The following is a 21,849-nucleotide window of genomic DNA, read 5'->3' on the forward strand; positions in this document are numbered from 1 at the left end:
CCATGTATATTCCATGTTTACAGCCCTGCCTTGAACCCAATTTACTTAATCCTCAAACAACTCTGTAAAGTAGATATTAGTACTGTTATGTTCTCATCCTGGTTTTTCCTGTTTTCTGCATTCTCTGCCTTGGTGATCTATATTCTCATAGCTTTAAATATCATCTGCTGATGACTCCCAAATTTGTATCTCTTGCTCACAACCTCATATATCCAGCTGCTTTGTCAGCATCTCCATTCTGGATGTTAAATAGACATTTCAAACTTAAATCCCAAGCTGAACTTCTGATCTTCACACTCAAATGCCTCCCGCATATTGATCTTTCTCATTTTATGTGATGACAATTCAATCTTACTGGTTGCTTAGACCAGAAAATTTAGAAACCATTTTTGACTCTGAAGAAATTCGGCTGGCTCCACCTTCAAAGTATACCAAAAATTGTATCACCTCTGTCCACTTCTGCTGGCCCAAGTCACCATCTTTTTGTTTGTTTGTCTATTTAGGCCACCGGAAGTAGCCTGTTAGTTTCCCATTTCCACTCTTCTTCTCCACAACAGTCTTAGCACAGCACCAGAGAAATGGTTTTAATATCTAAGTCAGATCATGAAACTTGCTCTTTTGTAAGTCCTCCCGTGGCTCACCATCCCACATAAAGTTTAAGTCTGTGCCCTTCGAAGACCTGCCTGATTTGTTCACCTCTCCCATAGCAATTTACCTTTCAAATATGTTTTGCTGTCTTCCCTCTTATTCCCTTTACTGGCCTCTGGAACACAGCAGACATATTTCTGCCTTTGGGCCTTTGCACTGGTTATTCCTCTACTTGAAACATACTTTCCCTACATTTCTTCATTTTTGACTCCCTCACTTCCTGCAAGTCTTTGTTCAATGCCCCCCTCTCAGTGAGGCCTACCCTGATGGCCCTGTTTAAAATTACAGTCCCCACTGCACTTCTGTTCCCCTCACCCCGCTCTGTTTCTCCCATAACATTTGTCCTAGTACATTATTTATTTATTTTTAAATATTTTACTTATTTATTCATTAGAGACACACACAGAGAGAGAGAGAGGCAAAGACACAGAAGAGGGAGAAGCAGGCTCCATGCAGGGAGCCTGATGTGGGACTCGATCCTGGGACTCCAGGATCATGCCCTGGGCCAAAGGCAGGTGCCAAACTGCTGAGCCACCCAAGGATCCCCTAGTACATGATTTAATTTGCATATTATATTTGTCTACCTTCCTCCTCTAGAATGTGAACTTCACAAAAGCAGGGATGTCTGTTTTGTTGACTGATACATCCCAAGTGCCTGGAATAGTTCCTTATCTAGAGCAGATACTAAATATTTGTTGAACTGATGAATTTTGCAGATGAAGGAATCAAGGCACAAGATGGTTAACTTGACTGAACTAGTAAGTGGAGGAGCTGGGATTTGGTTCCAAACACTGTCTCCAGAGTAAACTTTTTCAACCCTACACTGTACTGCCTCTCAGTTTAGTCATGTTGTGAGTTTGCAGATGAAAATACTAATAAGTAGGAAGGTGAACTATTTGATAATCATGAGTAGCAGAGATGACATTTTGTAGAAGGACTTCTTTGAATGAAAGATAAGTGAGATAATAGAATTTCAGTATGGGGACTTTCATTTTGAAATGTGTGAGTCCTAGAGAAAAGGAACCATGTGTTGGTTATTGTTATAACTCTGGTACAGTAAGTGTTCATTCAGTGAATTTGTATTACAAATGAATAAAATGACATAGCTCTCTTTATAGAATGTTTTTGTTCTTTTTCACATGAAAATTGGCATTCTCTTTCCCGGTGTTATACACTAAAAAACTATTATATTTTTTTACTTTGGTACATACACTCCTGGTTTTAGATCACTTAGTAATGGAATAAGGAAGGTTAATCTTGCTGTGGTGCACAGGGTGAATAGGGGAAAGGTTAGAGGTGAAACCAGTTGAAGGTTAGCACAACACTTGTACTTAGTTAGTGATAAAGTGAATGGAGCAAGGCTTCTGTAAAGGCTTAGTCCCAAAACCCATTGTTGCCTTCCAGCTTTCTATGTAATTGTAACACCAAGTCACTGTCCTGGAATTGCTGTGCATTTGTCTGCCTCCTCCCACCAGCCCTCTGCCCTTGAGAACAGAGACTCTGTGCTGTTCTTTTTTTTTTTTTTTTTTTTAAGATTTGTTCATTTATTTGAGAGAGAGCATGCACATGAGTGGGGGCAGGGGCAGAGGAAGAGGGAGAGAGAGAGTCACAACCAAATTCCTGCTGAGCCCGATAAGGGGCTCAATCCCAGGACCCACAAGATCATGACCTGAGCTGAAATCATGGGTCAGATGCTCAACTGACTGAGCCACTCACGCACCCCTTCTGTTCATTATCATATCTCTAGTTCCTAGTACATGGTAGCTAGGGAGTAAATATTGAATGAATTGGTTTGAGGGACACATGAAATATGTGAGACCTTTGAAAACCAGCTCTTAGAGCTGGAAGTTACCACAGAGACGTAGTAAATGGCTAAGCCAGAATTTGAACCTTAGGCTTGTAAGCATAAAGCTCTATCCCTTACTGCCTTTTCAGAGTTAAACCTTGTTCTTAGAGTGTTTTCATAAAGTTATATTTGACATACTTCAAATTTAGCACACCTTACAATTCTATAGTAATTTCTAGGGGTATAGTGAAAAAATAGTCAATTGTATTTGTTTGGAGTTGCTAGTACTGATTTTAAGTTTCTTTTTTTCCTATTTTAGGAAAATCTAAAACAAATAAAAGAACAGATAGAAGATCATAAAAAACGAATAGAGAAGTTGGAGGAGTATACAAAAACATGCATGTGGGTATAAGAGGAGTTCTTGTGGCTTTCTTATATCTCAGGGATCCTGGTATATTTGTGGGATGTTCATGAAATGAAGGCTTCCAGTGATTGTATCCTAATGGTCTCAGTCCTCCAGTTTTTTCCATTTCATCAAAGATAATTAAAAATTATAATCATATAAGTAAATACAGTATTTAAGTTTTGAAAATATGAACTTTTAAATGATGAAATTTTGGTATTGATATTTTATAATAAAAGTTAGGTCACGAAAGCTAATGTGACCTAAGTATCCTGCCACTGGGACTTCTGTTTTTCATTGGTGTTTACTTATTACTAAGCCACAATGATTACTCTGGTTATAACAGTCTATCCTTACTTTCTCAGTATTCAGAAGTATGTATCTTCTGAATCAACAAAGAATGATCAAAATCTCTTTGTCCATGTCTAGTGCTAGGCTCATTTTATTGTATTTTTCATCATTTAAAATTGATAAGCACTATTCCATTCCCCTGCGATGTCAGACCACAGAGTATTATATCTTGTAATTAAATTTTGTTTTTTCTTTTTGCTATGTAATTTATTGTTGTTATTATGTAGGGATTGCTTGAAAGAGAAAAAACAGCAAGAGGAAACCCTAGTGGGTGAAATTGAAAACACAAAATCAAGAATGTCTGAAGTTAACGAGGAATTGAATCTTATTAGAAGCGAATTGCAGAATGCCGGAATTGATAGCCATGAGGGAACTCGTCAGCAAAAGAGAGCAGAGGTTCTGGAGCACCTTAAAAGGCTTTACCCAGATTCTGTGGTAATGAGAAATGAATAGTTAATTGAAACAAAAAGGCTAATCTTTCTTATTTGGGATTAAAAATGTTACCATCATTAGGAAGTAGAATTATTTCAGAAATCTTTTACATTTGTGTTTGATAATTTATATTTAAAACATAGTAGTAAATAATTACAACAAATTTTTTTTTAAATTCCAATACAATAGTGTCTATAGATAAGTAATTATGGGAGAGAATCATTGACATGAACATATTACCCAGAAAGTCCAAATTATGACCAGTATCACCAAAGGACATGGGTGCCATCAAATAGTCTGGCCACCCCACCCCGGGTGGATAGCCTCAAACCACATGTTCTTTGTAGTTTGAATTTAAAAAATATATATTTTCAGTAGACATCATTGGCATGCTTTTGAAACAGTGAACTTTTATTCTGTAAGTCTGTGTATCCACTTTGCTAATGTATTTCATTAGCTCAAATATAGCAATATCTAACCTATTAGGGTATCAACTTCACAGAATTATTTCCTCTGGCATTAGGGTTATGGCATCTGATTTTCTTGTCACTAGCTCCAGTGTACACTGTGTAGTCCTTATTTTATGAGGGCCTACCTCCAGCTTTTGATACTGTTAACCACTTGAACTGTTCTGAAACTGCTCTTCTAGATCGTGATAAAAGAGGAAGGCTCGGTCACAGAATCCTTCCCCCAGTACCAAAGAAAATAGCAGAACTCATTTAAAAATGAGTTTAACAACCAAAAAATAAAAGAGGCTATTATATCTAATGCCAGAACTTCAGAAAATGGTGACAGTCCGTAATTAAAAAAAAAAAAGATTAAACGATAACATTCCTTGTTCTTAACTCTGCAGAAGGAAAACTAACAAATCGATTACTTCCTGAGAGTTCTCACTTAATATCCCTTAACCTAGCAAGGAATAAACACATATGTATTTGCTACCTTTTGGTTAAAAAACTGGTAGATCAGGGAGCATGAACCTCTGATCTTCTTAGATGGAAGGGAAGGCCAATTCAAAGCCCTCTCCCAGAAATGGGATTTCTCTCCCACTCCCCCAAAGAAGAAACTTGGTAAGGGATATTAATTAAAAACTCAAAGAGTAAAACTCAGGTGTTCAGACAAAAGATAACACACAGCCTCAACTCAGGTCTCACTTGCTGTCCTCCATGCCCTTAGATAATAGGAAATAGATCAGAAAATACTGAGAAGCTAGAACAGAAAATACTTAGTCTGTCACCTGTTGCTCAGAGGAGATAACTGTCTCAGTTCTAGGTGAGGCAATCAAAACAGTTATCCACCTCAGCAACTTCAAAGTTGGAATAGAGTTGCCCACCTTAAACATAACAAGGGGAAAAGATTCAATATGGCAGCTATAGGTCCATATGACTATAAAAAGAAAGGGTGATTTTAAAAAGCATTTAATAAATAAATAAATTAATTAATTAGAAGCATTTAGAAGTCAAAGAGCCTAGTCTGGAAGAAGGTTATAGAACAAAATCCCCCCCCTAAGTAATTTGTGCTATGGGCAATTTAATAAGAGCTTGAATTCCTAAAACCAGATTCACATATGAACTAATACAAGATAAAAAGTAAAACAGAACTGTGAAAACAAATCAAGAACAAGCAATATTACTGAACTAATAAGAAATTGCAAGTAGCAAGGAATGGGTTACATAGGTGAAAATCAAATTACTGACCTAGAAGTAAGATTTGAGTTAATTACAGGTGAATGGAGAAGGAAAAAACAAAGAGCAGGATAATAAATATTAATTACAATGATGGGCTATGATAAAAAAATGGTATTCCTGAAGTAGAAGTTATCATGCAAAAAAAGAAAGATGTAAAATTGAATCTTCAAGTATTCTAGGGAACATTGATACAGAACGGTTGACGTTCTGACATTTTGTAGCAAAGGTGTTGATGTTGCGTCTACTTCTTGGCCATTCTTGAGACTTCAGGTAACACTTCTTCACAGGAAGATTCCCCTAACTTCTCAGGTCAGCCTGGTCCCTGTTACACACTCTCAGAGCACTCTCTGCTTTATCATAGTGTGTATTATTGCTCTATTTTGTACATGCTTGTAATTATTATTTGTATCTTTCTTCCCTACTAGACTAAAAGCTTTGTGAAGTCAGAGTGTCTGTTTTTTTTCTATAATGTTCACACAATGTCTAGCTGAGTACCTGCATGTAGTAGGTACTTCATTGATTCTTATTTAATAACTAAGATAGTGGATGAATGCTATTTAATTACCATAGCCTTATATTTTAATACCTTGGTAAGGCAGTCCCTCCTCACTACTCTTCTCTTAGGTGAAATGTGACACCCAAATTGATACTTCATGATGAAACCTATGTCCATTTGAATGAGATTTGTTCAAATATGTTCATAATTTTATGAAATTCATTTTTTGTCTAATCTTTGTTATATTAAGAAACAGTGAATTATATGTTCCTTAGTAACGTGTTTGTTTTTCTCCTCTTTTGAAACCTGCTAAGTTTGGAAGACTACTTGACCTCTGTCATCCTATTCATAAAAAATACCAGCTGGCTGTTACTAAACTCTTTGGCCGGTACATGGTTGCCATTGTTGTAACCTCTGAAAAGGTAGCAAAAGATTGTATTCGATTTCTGAAGGAAGAAAGAGCTGAACCAGAGACATTCCTTGCTCTAGATTACCTTGATGTAAGAAATCTGTAATGCTTATTAGTGCTTAATAGTGATAAAATCTTGTCTTTTAAAGTATGTCTTTATTACCTAAAACTATGGTAGTAATTGAAAAAAAGTCATAACTTGGATGCCTGTTAGTCACTCAATCAGCAGTTGTTAACGTATTAGTAGGCAAAGAATAAGGATTCTTTTTTTTTAAGTTTTTTTTTCTTTTAATTTATTTGAGAGAGCAGAGTGAGAGAGAGAGCTCTGGCAGTGGTAAGGGCAGAGGAGAGGAAGAAGCAAGTTCCCTGTTGAGCAGGGCTCCATCCCAGGACCCCAGGATCATGACCTAAGTCAGAGGTAGATGCTTAACTGACTGAGCCACCCAGGTGCCTCAGGAATAAAAATTCTTGATTTAATATCATTTCTTCCTAATTTAGTTTTGCCGTAATTCTACCTTGATGACCTAGAGGATATTACTCTAGTGGTACACCAACCTACCAGCAATTTATTTTGTTCTATAGCAAACTATAGAACAGTTAAAACATATGGCCTGTCCATGAAATGCCAACCCTGGGTTTCGACTGTTAATTATGCAATCACCCCTTGGTGGAGCAGACAAAATTTGGGACCTTAAGATATGCATGGAGAGGCCTTAGAGTATCCAGAGTAAATTCCTGCAGCAGGAATTTTGCCATTATCACAAGTGATGTCCTTTACTGGTTTTTTATTGCCTACTATAGAAAATGCTCCCCTTGGTCCAGCTTTCAAGACTCTGAACTGCAGGCGACGTGAGCAGTGGTTAGAGCAAACATGCACTGCCCTGCATTTGACTGTCAGCCCTGCTTGTCATTAGTTCTCATTGGTTTCTTCTCATAAAAATGAGGTCATGCCTGCTGTTCTTCAGTAATCATTGCAAACATCTTTTTTAAAAAAATCTATTTACAAACCCAGCTTAAAAATTAAAAGTCATGTCAAAGAGGGTCTGAAGGCTTTCTGGTCATTTAAGCCTAACATGATTTTCTGAGTTCCATGACGTGCTATTCTTTTGACACATATGTAAATAGGTATTATTTCCCACTAGATTTTCTGATTTTAAGAGTATGGAACACTTCTCATGCATGGCTTTGTCCCAGCTGGTCAGTGGCAGAATTGAATCTGGAAATTATGTTTTCTGGTTTTTGCTGAAGTGTGTTTTCTTTAAATATTACACGAGCCACTGTTGGGATATAATTCATCAGATTCTGGTCAAAATTTTACTATGTATAAGTACATTCTGTAGTTTTTTTTTTTTACTATTATGTATGCTTTTTGGGGATGTACTGTTTGGTTTTTATTTTAGAGTATCTAATATATCAAATATTTTTTAACCTTTTAGATCAAGCCAATCAATGAAAGATTAAGGGAAATTAAAGGCTGTAAAATGGTGATTGATGTCATAAAGACTCAGGTTCCTCAGCTGAAGAAAGTAATTCAATTTGTGTGTGGAAATGGCCTTGTCTGTGAGACTGTGGAAGAAGCAAGGCATATTGCATTCGGTGGACCTGAGAGACGGAAAGTAAGAGGCTTAGATCATACTTTGGGGTAACTCCTCTAGACTGCATCTTGTTTTCATTATTTCAAAATTTTAATCTGCTTTGTCTTATTTGTATCAAGTGTATTTCAGGGACTTTAACCTTCTTACTATTATTCCACTTCTAGAATTTTTGCTGTTTTAGGATGTGTAGAACATTTGAATAGATGTCACATTTTCACAGAAATCATCCAATGTCTTGAATTTGTGCTCTTGGTTTTCCATGGACTTGATTATCTTTCTATAGGTTTGATATCATGTTTTAGAATTTTTAAAATTCAAATAGTGCAAGTTAAATCACAAAATGGTATTTTGGCTAGATTATGAACTACATACAGTATTTATAAACTATATTAGATAAGCTTATCTTATATAGTTTGCAGCAGCTTATCTTATATATAGCAGCAGTTCTGCTAGCTATAGTTTGGTCATCAAGATTTTTATGGTAACTCAATTTTAAAATATTTTTAAAAATTTATATAGCAAAAATTTAAAATATGGAGTCTGTTTGAATACATGTGATTATTCCATCCCTTCTCCTTAACCGGAGAAACAGTTATTTGCTTCCTTTCCCATAGACTGGATGATTGTTACTCAAAAAAGTGAATAGAAAGATCTATTTATGCTTTGCCCTTTTAATATGATGTAGCAAAAAGCAGATTCAGAAAAATGTCGTTAACTAGCTAGTAATTTATGAAAAGATAATTTTTCCAAAAATTACACACATTGAATAAGAGAATAAAATGCAGGGAATAGTAAGCTGAAAAAACAGTACCATTTGGAATAGAATATGGTTGAATCTAAACTTCATACCTTATATCGGAATACGTTTTTGATGGCTTCAAAACAAATGTAGGAAATGAAACTGTAAGTATGCTGAGAGAAAGCATGGGAAATTTATTCTTAATGTCAGAAATGGTGAGACCATTTCAGTATGACAAAAGTTATAAAAGATGAGTTACATTCACATGAACCTAAAAAAAATTCTGCATGGCAAAAACACCGTAAGCAAAAGCAAAAAAACATGGAGAATGTTTACAGCTCACAGTAAAGAGCAAATTTTCCTGCAAATCAGTGAGGTCCAAAGTAGAAAAATGGACAAAGGATATGAATAAAGTTATTTTCATAAAAGGAAATATAATTGTTCTTAAATATGAAAGCTCATCGTCACTTAAAATATAGGAAATGACCATTAAAATTACGCTGAAATACCTTTTTTGCTTGTTTCCACTACATTTATTACTAATATAAAAAAATGTTAAAAAGAAAAAAATTCATTCTCAGTTCTCCAACGGCTCTCATCCTTCCCTCTTGCCCACACAACTCCTGATCCATTTCCTCGGGGCCAGTGCAAAACCAAACCTGTTCACTGCTGTTTTCATAGAAAACGACCATTGCCAGGGATGTAGGGAAGAAGGTTAGACAAGGGCGACAGTACCGTCCAGGTTCCACCCCAGGGTAGGCCAGGTGGAGATTCACAGAATTCAGATGAAAGGACAGTGTCTGTGGCATCATTGTGACTTCCCAACACTAGAGTAAGTTTTTCTGCCAAAATGAGTGAAATACTATTTTCACCTGTCAGGTTGATCAACATTAAAAAGTTTGTTGGGCAGCCCAGGTGGCTCAGCGGTTTAGTGCCTCCTGCAGCCCAAGGCATGATCCTAGAGACCCGGGATCAAGTCCCATGTCAGGTTCCCTGCATAGAACCTGCTTCTCCCTCTGCCTGTGTCTCTGCCTCTCTGTGTGTGTCTCTTGTGAATAAATAAAATCTTTAAAAAAAAAGGATTGCTAACACTTTATGAGGAAAGAAGCCCTACCATTTACTACTGTGAGAGTATGAATTTGTACCAGCTCCATGTAGGACAGTTCTTCCAGTTATAGTTTTTGGGAACTTCACATACAGATAAACTCACATGTAAATGAAATGATATATGTATGTACGAAATTTATTTATTGAACCATTTTGTGTAACAGGAAAAATTGGAAACAATCCAGACAAGCCTAGTTCAATAATATAGTGCTTTCATTGAATGGAATACTATGCAATCCTAAATAAGAATAAATTTCTTTATATACAAGAATGAGGCAGTCTCCAAGATCTATTCAATTTTTTAGAAAGTAATATGCAGACTAGTGTAAGTATGCTACCATCTGTGTAAAAACAATGGGGAAATAAGAGATGATATCTGTATCAAACATTTGGCAAATGTTTATGCAAAAACATTTCTGGAAGCATCTATAAGAAATCCACACCTTTGATTACCTCTTGGGAAGGCACATGGGTGGTAACAGCCAGGGGAGTTTTTCACTGTACAGTCTTGTATTTTTTGGACTTTGAATATGTGACTGTCTCATCCATTCAGAAACAAAATGTTAAAGTATATTATTTTTTAGACCAATGAAAGGCAACTTCAAAATTATGTATAATCTACATAATACAAAAATTATAGGAGAATTATAGTTAGCAGTTTGTAACACTGAAACACTATTTCTTGAGACAGTTGAAGTTGATTCAGTGGAATGATTGATAATCCTGCAGAAAACATTTTTAGTGGCAAAGAATTTTTTTCTACCCCATACCATACTCTCTCAAACTTTTATTTAATGTAATTTTAAAAATTCCTCCACTCCTTATTTAAATGAAATCCCAGTTGCATCAGCCAGGTTATTTTTCAGGAATGTAACCCTCAATATGGGGATAGGATTACTGCCCTGGCCAACTAATGTAAGCTGTAAGTTAAGGAAATTGCAGGCTGGAAATAAAAATTATAGTCCTTCTGGAATAAGAATTTGACTGCAAGTCAAATGAAAATAGGTTATCCAAGATTATATTTACCTTTAGAAGAAATGAGTTGTTTTAATAAACACAGGAACTATTAAAACCCCTAAGATCCATAATTCTACAAATTGTTACTATGTTTTTGGCATTGAAGGAGATATATATAACATGGTGGTTAAGAACATGGCCATTGATATTTGACCAACTTGGACGTGAGTCCCTGCGTATGGCCTTAGGCAAGTTACCTAATATCTTTTAGCCCCTATCTATAAAATGGAAATAATATCTACATCATAGGCTTGTGAACATAGAATCAAATAGCATATATGCACTACATCGGGCACAGTATATACAATAGTAAATGGTTGCAGTAACAACAGCAACAGCCAGGCAAGCAATAAAGTAAAAATAACCTCAGAAAATCATTGTTTGTACCCCCTGCTCAGAGAGGAGAAGTTGATTTTTACCTGAATACAGTGGCTGGGAAGAGGGTACTGTCATGGCAATCCTATGCACAGTGTGGCAGATTGTTCGTAATGAGTTCTTGATACATTTCTCTCAAGTCAGTCCCACTGAGGTTCTTCTTCAGCATTATATTTGATTTTTATATATCAGAAATAGAAGTTAATAAGTGTGCAGTTTAGAAATTTTGGAAAATAGAGTTCAAAAAGGGAAATGAAAACCATCCCTAACTTGTCTCCTAGAATAGAATTGAAAGAGAAGATATTCGGACACATGTATATATATTCAAAAACTCTTCATTGTTTACCTGAAATTCACATTTAACTGGGAATTCCATATTTCTGTTTGCTAAATCTGGCAGCCAGACCCTGGAAGTGTCTAGTGTGTACCACGGTGTCTATGCCATATAGTTAGAAATCAGCTTTATCCCTTACCTTTTCTAAGTTTTGTTTTTACATAGTTGGGTCTTTACTATGAAACCAAGTATGGATTTACTTAACCTTTCTTCACTTTTCTTGGTGGTACCACTTCTGTATTTTAATTTTAATCTGGGATTTATTTTGATTTGCATTAGTAGGTGTAGCTGTTAGCTTTCCTCCTAAATAGTTAATTCCCTGTCCTAATATCATATATTGAATAATCTTTCTTAATCTACCAGCTTAACTGAATTCTTTTTTTTTTAAGATTTTATTTATTTATTCATGAGAGACACAGAGAGAAAGAGAGAGGCAGAGACACAGGCATAGGGAGAAGCAGGCTCCATGCAGGGAGCCTGATGTGGGACTCGATCCTGGAATTCCAGGATCACACCCTGGGCCGAAGGCAGGTGCTAAACTGCTAAGCCACTCAGGGATCCCAGCTTAATTGAATTTAATGATTTCTCATTATAATAGTCTGGATTATTATACTTGGTTCTTTTTTCACCTAGTATAATTTCTTATCTCTACTGTTTGTAGTTATCTTACTGCATATTTATGTTTATTATAATTTATAAAATCTAGTTTCTTTCAGAAAATAAGATATATGTTGTAAGTAAAATATAAGCCCACAAGCACTGTAAAATCAGTATGTCTAAATTTATGTTCTTTCTAAATCTTGATCTCCTGTATTTAATTTTTGGTACAACTCTTCTAGCCAAATGAAGTTCTGGTTTTTCCTCGGGGATTTCCATGTAATTTCTGTAATCCCCAGAGGATTATAATTGCCTGATTATATGTCCTAAACATTTCTCAGATCTTTTTCCGTTTCTTCGTCCTAGCTATTATTGGCTGATTTCTTACCATCACTTCTGGCTCACTTGAACCAATCCATTTTCCAAATAGTTGCCAGAGTGGTCTGTCTGTTAAAAGCACCTGTCTGACCACCTCTCAGTGCTGTCACACTGTTCAGTGCTAGTCCGCCTCCGTGCTCTCCATAAACCCATCAGTCCTCAATTGTACTCAATCCCCATTCTTCCTAGGATGCCACACAAAGGGCTCCACAGTCTGCCCTGCCTGCTAGCCTCACCTCCAACTGATTCCTTAACTCTCACTTTACTTGCTAGGAATTCCAAACTCTTTGTTCCCTCTTTCTCCATCCCACCTCTGTGACACATGCATACACACAATCTGTTTATGTGTCTGTGCCTCACAGCCAGTGACCTGCTACTACCCTTTTCCTGGTTATCTCCTACCTGTCTGTTTTGGAGACTGCAGTTGCCTCTGTATCCCCTGTCTCCTTTGTCCTTGCTAACAGAAACCTGATCTTACTGTGTTAACTAGGAGGGGCCCCTGCAAGTAAATGGCAGTCATCAGTAGATATGCCAGGAAAGTTTTTTTTTTTCCAGGAAAGTTTCTTAATAAAACCCTTTTACCTTCTATCTTAAAACATAGACACAATAGCTAGAGCTGTAGGATTCTCCTGGACTACAAAATGACTTTGAAAACTGTCATATAAGAGAATACACACGCATCACTAGTGACACATAGTCACATAGTAAAGTAAGCTTTATGGAGAACTTAAAAACCTGTGTGGATCTTTACCTTTCATTCAATAGGGGTGTGGTTTGGCCAGTCAAAAATAGCGTGAGCTAAAAGTATTCCAGGAGAGGGATGCTGTCTCCATAACACTTTATTTTTTGTGGAGATGTTGGAAGGATCAGTGAAGTGTGTAACAGTAGGCTTCCTGGTCAGGGAAACTGCCTTCCCAACCAGAGAGAGCTTCCCATCAGGAGCTCAGTTTCCATTGCCTCTGCTGTTGCTGTCCAGTATAGATCTAGTGTTTGTCCAAAGAGCCATTTCAGACCCAGTGACCAAACTCACTGCCAAACTAACAACTGGGTGGGAAGAGGGCCCCTAAGGCCTTCCAAAAAATAAAAAGGCTGTCTCCCTTGAAGAGTAATCCAAATACTAAGGATGATAGAGCAATATTATATCAGGAGTCTGGGTTTGTTAATTATGGAGCCACATACAAACCCTTTAATGTGTACCTTTGTAATTGTGAGAGAGAAATAAACTGAATTTTCTGCTAAATATAGCTACCTAGCTTCTAACTAGTTCTTCTGATATGATACAGTGAAAACCTTCCCCTCTTCAGGAAGCCTTTTATGGAGTGGCTGGGTGGGGACCCCCCCAGGTGGGGACCCCCCCCCAATTTTATGCTTCCAGATTTCTCTGAATATGACCCTGGCTTTTCATCACTTTATGTTATGTTACAATGATATGTTTCTTTTCTCACTAGCATGATTGACTGAGGGCAGTACCATTTGTCACTCCCATTGGTCTCTCTAGTCCCCAGTATAGAATGCCTCAAACACAGTAGCACGTGGGGAGGGTTTGTCTGAATGAAGGAATGAATGAAACTCCTATTTGTTGGCTTTTTTTTTTCTTCCTAAACTCATGTTGCATGGTTTTAGTCTTCCAAACGTGATCCTCTCCTGCTTTCACAAAATAATTACAAAACATTAAGAATCATGTATCCTATAAAGCATATATGTAATCACAGGACTATAAACTTGAAGCTATTTTATACCTTTGACTCCATTTAAATTTTTTTCTTGATCACAGTTTCGTATGCATCTTGGAGAAGGTGCTATGTTTGCTGTCCTAAAGTTGCTAAGGCTGTTTTCATAATATGCCATTGACATGTGATAACAAATCTTCAAAATACAGGATTATATAATGCAAACTTTTTGATACTAAGTACGATACCCTTGGTGTTTGCTTCTCAATATTGAATATGTTTGGAACTAATATACTATTTATTTTTAACCTTTTTAACTGCTGCTGGTTTGTTGTCTAGAATTGCTTTGGGCCTTAGCAAAACAGAATGTTGTATATGTGGTTTGTTTATTAGCTAGTGTCCCTCTTTAAGTGAGGTATTTTATTAGTGAATTTCAGTAAGTACTCATCTATAAACTCTCAGGTGTAAAAATTCTCATTTTATATCCTATTTTTATCTTCCTTATGTGCATTTCTCCAGGATAAAATGTTTTTAATTTTACAGACAGTAGCTCTTGATGGAACATTATTTTTAAAATCTGGAGTGATCTCTGGAGGGTCAAGCGACTTAAAATACAAGGCTAGATGCTGGGATGAGAAGGAGATAAAAAACTTAAGAGACAGAAGAGCCCAGCTGATCCAAGAATTAAAGGTAAGCCCATGCTGTAAAAGTTGTGGAATACTAAGTAGAATAATTGTGTTTTTAAACTAATTTTTGTGGTAATAAAAGTACCATGTTTATAGTTTAAAAAACTTTAAGTAAAGCAAAACAGAATAAAGTAAAAGATAAAAACCTTTCTCTTACCTATCCTCATAGCTCAGTGATATTTACTAAACATCGTTTGATATATAGCCTCTAGGAATTTTTTCTGTATATGCAAGCATATGTATTATTTTTCCTGTTTTTTTTATGATGGGATTTTGCTACAAATAGTGTTTACAAGAAGCTTTTTCATTTAACATTTTCATCTTAGCTTACAGAGAACCACTTATTTGTAATGAATCCTGCCTGGTATTTCATTGTAAAAGTTGTTTACTTAACAGTCTCCAATAATGGACATTTTGGGTTTTGCTGAACAATGGACATTTTGGGTTACAAATGAGGCAGCATTAAACATTCTATAGAGAAGGAGAATAACACAGTACCTAGGAGTATGAGTTGTGTAGCCACACTGCTGGACTTTAAATCCTGGCTAACTTACTTACTAGCCACTTACTAACACTATGACCTTGGGCAAGTTACCTAAACTCTTTGTACTTTAATTTTCCCACCTATAAAATGAGTATAATAAAAGTACCTTCCTTTTAGGGTTATTTTAAGGGTTAAATCACGTAATCCAGTTTAAAAAAAAACGTGACTGGCATGTGTGAGTACTATATAAATGTTGTTATTATTTAAAATATCTTTATTTGTATAAATATATCTAAGATGAATTCCTATATGTGGAATTTCTGAGTCTAAGGCTATACATATTTAAACTATTAATAGGTGTTGCTAAGTTCCCATCAAAAGAACATCTGGGGATCCCTGGGTGGCGCAGCGGTTTGGCGCCTGCCTTTGGCCCAGGGCGCAATCTTGGAGACCCGGGATCGAATCCTGCGTTGGGCTCCCGGTGCATGGAGCCTGCTTCTCCCTCTGCCTGCGTCTCTGCCTCTCTCTCTATGTCTATCATAAATAAATAAAAATAAATTAAAAAAAACAACAACAAAAGAACACCTGTAGTAGAGTGTGTATGCCGCTGAATTGCAACATGAGATATTAGCAGATATTTCCATCTTTACCAGTCTGATTGGTAATATATATATGATATTTATATATATTTATATTTATATATATATAATCTAATTGTTTGAGTATGCCTTTCTTAAATTATATCTGAGATTGAGCATTTCCCCTTGTTTTATTGGTTCTTGGTAATTTTTTCTTCAAACTGTTTATCTCCTGTGTACATTTTTCTATTAGGCGCTTACTATTTTGCTACCTACTCTTAAGAATTATTTGTATAGGGATCCCTGGGTGGCGCAGCGGTTTGGCGCATGCCTTTGGCCCAGGGCGCGATCCTGGAGACCCGGGATCGAATCCCACGTCGGGCTCCCGGTGCATGGAGCCTGCTTCTCCCTCTGCCTATGTCTCTGCCTCTCTCTCTCTCACTGTGTGACTATCATAAATAAATAAAAATTAAAAAAAAATTTAAAAAAAAAAAAAAAAGAATTATTTGTATAATGAGTAAATTTGTTCTTAATCATATATGTTGTAAATAATATTCTGTTTGACTTTTAGTTGTGTTAATTGAGGTATAATTTATATACACCACCTACTTTAAGTGTGTGATTCAGTAAGTTTGGACAAATGTGTGTAGTCATTTAATCACCCCCACAATCACAGAACATTTCCATCCTGCCCTGGTTTCTTTGTAGTCAGCCTCCTCCCTGGACCCTGGACTGAGAGTAGGGATAACAATAATGCCTCTTCCATAGCACTGTTGAAAGAGTTAAGTAGGTTAATAATGTAAACTTGATAGAACACTGGTAAGTGCTCAATAAATGTGAGCTATTATTTAGAATATCCATGAAACACTTTAAAAAACTGATCATATGCTTGTTCATAATGGAAACCTCAGTGGCTTTTTAAAAGGTCATCTTGATTATAATTTAATGAAGTTAGAAGTAATGACTAAAAAGTTTTTGTGTGCATAGAAATTAAGAAATGGACTTGTAGATAGCTTGGGGATCAAAGAAGTAACCAAAAGGCAAATTATAAAATGTCCTGAAAGTGGTAAATGGAAAGTCTTTGAGACACATAAAAGCATCAAGAGGAAATACCTTCAAGAGGAAATACCTTCATTATTAAAGAAGAAAGATGAGATATAAGGGTATTTATTACTTAAGAATCTCTTGCTCACTCTCTCAAATAAAATCTTTAAAAAATAAGTAAATAAATTCCAGATAGATTAAAAACCTGAATGTAAAAAAAAATTAAACGAGGATAAGAGTCATTATATATGTTTTTTGAAGTTTAAAATGAAGACTAGTTTCTGTACTATCAAAGATCTCTTCACAAGTTGACATGAAAAGGACTTTATGATAGAACATCTGGGGAAAGGATAAGATTAGACAGTTTGCAGGAAGAAGTCCGTTGGCTAATACACATGAAAAATTGCTCAATACAGAGTATAGTACTCAGGAGAATACATACTAAATTCATTGTACTCCACACCTGTCAATAAGGCTTGGAAAAATATGTAAATGCTGGAGGAGATGTAAAGAAACATGTACTCCTACACTATAGAAACATGACTTAATACAGCCATTGGGAAGCAGTGGGTAGCAGCTATTAGACGCATGAATACCTTTGACCCATTGATCTCACCCTGGGGCACCTACTGCATGGAAATGAAAACACATAAGCCTGTTGTTGCAGCCCTGTTAGTAATAGCAGAGACTGGACAAAGCAAAGGCCCATCATTAAGAGAACAGTTGAATAATTTTGGTACACTTACACACTGGAATAATATACAGCCATTGAAGGAATCAATTTAGAGCTTTATCAGCTGACTTTTATGAGTAACTGAATGAGTAAAACAGGAGGCAGAAAAGCACATTCAACCGGATTCTAAATTTGTAAAATAAGAGTGAAAAAAAAACACATATAGGTGACTATGGACGCATGTATTCATGGAAAGACTAGGAGTAAAAATACAGAAGAACATACATATACCAGGGAGTTATTTTGATTGAGTAATAAGGTGGGCGAAGGAGGAAGGAATGGACTCAAAGGAAGGCTAATCCCATTTATGTCACTTGTGTGCTTTGGATGGAACGCACCCTTCGCATTCCTCATTTTTCACTCCTGTTTCCTACTAGGAAGCATGGTAGTCTTTGGGGATGCTCTAGGGCATTGTGATCCCTCCAGATGACTTGTGTACTTAATTATCAGTCTCTTATCAGAAGGGGGAATTATGACATGTGAAAGTACCTTTCCGTTGTAAAATGTTCTATTTCTCTCCCTTTTTAGGATTTAATGAAGATACTTCGCAAGGAAGCAGATTTGAAACAAATACAAACTCTAGTACAAGGAACTCATACACGACTCAAATATTCTCAGAGTGAACTAGAGATGATTAAAAAGAAACAACTTGCTGCTTTTTACCGGGTAATATGGGCTTATAGAAAACTTGGTGGAGATGAGAAGCAGGACCGAGAATTTGAGGAATTACATTTATATAGCATCATGTAGTTTTTACACTTTAACTCATGATTAAGGTTATATTCTAGTTTATTTTTGTGGTTGTTAATCTTGACATATAGCTTTACCTGCATTTACCTTGTCTCACGGATTCCCTTTTTATTCTAAAAGATATCTTCACTTTTTTTTTTGCTTCACTGTATAAAGGTAAAATAATTATGCTAAAAAGAAATCTTTCTCTTTTGTAATTAGGAACAATCTCAACTACAAAGTGAACTACTAAATATTGAGTCTCAATGTACTATGTTGAGTGAAGGAATCAAAGAACGGCAACAAAGAATTGAAGAATTTCAAGAAAAGATAGATAAGGTCATGAGTGATGTATTTATTACTGGTTGACATGTAAAATATAGTTCTAGCCCAGATACCAAATTTGGGACTTCTTGAATATATGCTAAAGCAGTTTGATAAATGCTTGATTTTATTTGTTTGCCAGATGAGTTTCTTTGTGTCTTTGGAGAACCATTGTTGCCCCTCTTAAGAGATAATGACCAGTGCATAGTTATTCTCTTCTGTTCTCCAGCATCTCCTTGCCCATTGTAAAAATTACAGCACCTTTCATCTCCCACTGTTCTTAACAACAGAAAGAAAGAACTTTTCAGGTTATCTTTTAAAGGTACTTATTCTCTCAGTAATTATTTCTTGAACATTTATTATATGTACCAGGCACAGTGCTTGGCTCTGAGGCAACAAAGATTTGGTCATCTAACCTCTGCTGATAAAATGACAGCAACTTTATGGCTTAATCTATTCTGCTGTTGATCCTAATCCTTAGAAAGTTGTCTGTCCCACCATCACTTAATAATTTCCAGCCATTGCTTTAGTTCTACCTTATATCACAGGATTTGAAACCACACTTCTGTTGTTCCTTAATTATCTCTTTTCCAGCTTAAGTACCCCTATTGCTTTAATCATGTACATTTCCCATGGATTTAAGAGTAGCTCTGGCAACCATTTTCTGGGTGCTCTGTTGTTTGTCAATGCTCAGAACAAAGTATAATGTCAAAATACTGTCCGACCTGTACAGAGTACTGTGGGACTCAACACATAGAACTATAACTTTCCATAATTTTGATTATCTAGTTATGTAAATTGTAACCTACCACTGCCATCAATCATATCCCATTTATATTTAATTTATATTCAACTAAAATCTGAAAGTTTTTAACATATCCTGCTGTTTAAAACAGGCCTTTCTTATCCTATAATTGTATATAAATGCAGGGCTTTAAAAATATTGAAGTTAGATGTTGTTTTGTTGGATTTGGCTCATTCTAGTTCTTCCAAATCTTTCTGAGTCTTAATTCTATGCTCTAGTCCTCTTGGTTTCTATTGCCTGAGACTCTATAATATTACTCATATCTAAAGAATATTTTATTTATTTATGTAGAATGTTATATTATGGTGTGGCTAATGTAAAGGAAATAGTTCTAATTTTGTTCCCAATACTTCAAAAAGCCAAAACAGTTATTAAGGCCAGTAATGAGCTTTCTTATTTAGATTTTAGAGTAAGAAAGTTGAAAATAGATGGGTGTAGTTTGAGTAATTAAGAAAAAAAAAGCACTGGTTCCTCAGAGTACAATAATGCTTTTCAGACTAGTTTTTGACCTTGTAATACAGGGAATTCTTGGTAGGAGGAATTTAGGTTTAAGCATTGTATACTTTCTTAAAATTATTAAACCAGTTGTTTTGAAATAATTTAAAAGGTTGAAGATGAGATTTTCCAACACTTTTGTGAAGAAATTGGTGTAGAAAATATTCGTGAGTTTGAGAAGAAACATGTTAAACAGCAACAAGAAATTGATCAGAAAAGGTATTTCTATTAGAAGATGTTAGTAAGCAACTTACACATATATAAATGTAACTATTATTTCTTTTTTTTTTTTAAAGATTTATCTGTTTTAGAGGGAGAGAGTAGAGGGGAGGGGCAGAAGGAAAAAATCTTTAAGCAGATTCCCTGCTGAGTGCAGCAGAACCCAGTGTGTGGCTTGATCTCATGACCCATGAGATCATAACCTGAGCCAAAATCAAGAGTCCAACACTTAATTGACCGAGTCACCCAGGCACCCCTGTAGTTTTTATTTTTTAATTTAAGGAAATCATATCTGGGTGAGTCTTAATTTCAGTTCATCAAGAAATAGCTAGTAAATATTGATATTCTTATAAAGAGATATAATTCTTTTATTCCATAATTTTTAAAGAGAGAAAGCATAAATATACAAAATAAGAGAATGGGGACATAATTACACATATAGTAGTTATTTTTTTAAAAGTCAAACATAATTTATTACTCTTTAAATATCTCTGTGAATAAAATTGATAATCTTCAAGAAAAAACATATTCTTAAAATAGAAAAATCTAAGGAGGCCAATTACCATAGGAAAAGAAAGTAAAAAAGCTTCCTACTCAGCATTCCCTTCCCAGATTCACCAGGCACATATGGTTTCACAAATGAATCATCCCAGCAAACTTCAAAGGCACAAGTAACTTCAACATTTAAACAAATGTTTGATATTTAAGCTGCTTCATAGTATAGAAGAGGAAGAGAAACACCTTTTTATGAAATGAACCTAATATTTAATAGTATTGATGCAAAAATCCAAAAAAGGCATGTACACATAGAATAAGAAACTCTAAATTATTCCCTCCTATAAATAACCAAATAAAGTAAGGTTACGCAGGAACCAGCAGTGCAATAACACAGCAAAACAATACATTGTTATCTAGGGTAGACTTCATTCCAGAAATAAAAGGGTGGTTCAATATCAGGAATTATTGCTGTAATTTGCCATATTAATGATCAAAGAAGAAAAATGCGAACAACTCTCGAGAAGATGAAGAAGTTACTTGACAGAATTCAGCATCCATTCTTGATTTGAAGTTTTAAAAATGTGAGTAGATATCTGTGATATGAGAAAATACACCTTATCCTAAATCAGCATCATGTTTTCATTAGAGCAACACTGGAAAACACTAGAAGTGTTCCTAGCAAAGTTAGAACTGAGAAGAATATTCTGTATCACCACTGTTACCTAATACTCTTCTAGAAATCCTAGTCCATAGAGTTAGACAAGAAATATAAATAAGATATAAACAAACATTTACAAAGGAGGAAATAAAACTTCTACTATTTGCAGGCTATATGATATATATCTAGAAATTTCTAGGAAACAAATTAGAAACAAACTTCTAGCAAACTGTTAGAAATAAAAAAGAATTCAGTAATGTGGCTGGAATCAAACATTAATATGAAAACTTTAAAAATTAATATAAAAGTTTAAAAATTTGTAGACTTCCTTTATTAAAAACTACCAGGGAGACAATATGTAGGAAGAAAATGTCTCAATTATGTAAGAGATGAAAAAGGTAAAATACTTAATACTTAAGAAGACATTTACTAAATTATATAAAGAAACTTTCAGGGGTGCCCAGCATGCAATACTTGATCTTGGGATCGTGAGTTCAAGCCTCACGTTGAGGGTAAAGTTTACCTAAAAAAATTTTAATAAAAAAAGAAACTTTTAAACAGAACAGAGAAA

At 35.4% G+C, this 21,849-nt stretch overlaps 1 protein-coding gene across 2 annotated transcripts in view; it reads left to right on the forward strand.

Moving 5' to 3' along the window:
• SMC1B (structural maintenance of chromosomes 1B) overlaps positions 1-21,849 on the forward strand; it is a 71,336-nt gene that overhangs the window by 26,245 nt on the left and 23,242 nt on the right. For both annotated transcript variants that reach the window (XM_055329031.1, XM_055329032.1), the window contains exons 8-15: positions 2,754-2,836; positions 3,416-3,623; positions 6,119-6,304; positions 7,650-7,829; positions 14,569-14,715; positions 18,079-18,216; positions 18,502-18,618; positions 20,016-20,122. In XM_055329031.1, coding sequence (XP_055185006.1) covers positions 2,754-2,836; positions 3,416-3,623; positions 6,119-6,304; positions 7,650-7,829; positions 14,569-14,715; positions 18,079-18,216; positions 18,502-18,618; positions 20,016-20,122 — 1,166 coding nt within the window. The remainder of the gene's footprint in view (positions 1-2,753; positions 2,837-3,415; positions 3,624-6,118; positions 6,305-7,649; positions 7,830-14,568; positions 14,716-18,078; positions 18,217-18,501; positions 18,619-20,015; positions 20,123-21,849) is intronic.

Source organism: Nyctereutes procyonoides, unplaced genomic scaffold (genome assembly GCF_905146905.1).
Source record: "Nyctereutes procyonoides isolate TBG_1078 unplaced genomic scaffold, NYPRO_anot_genome, whole genome shotgun sequence".
Lineage (NCBI taxonomy): Eukaryota > Metazoa > Chordata > Mammalia > Carnivora > Canidae > Nyctereutes > Nyctereutes procyonoides.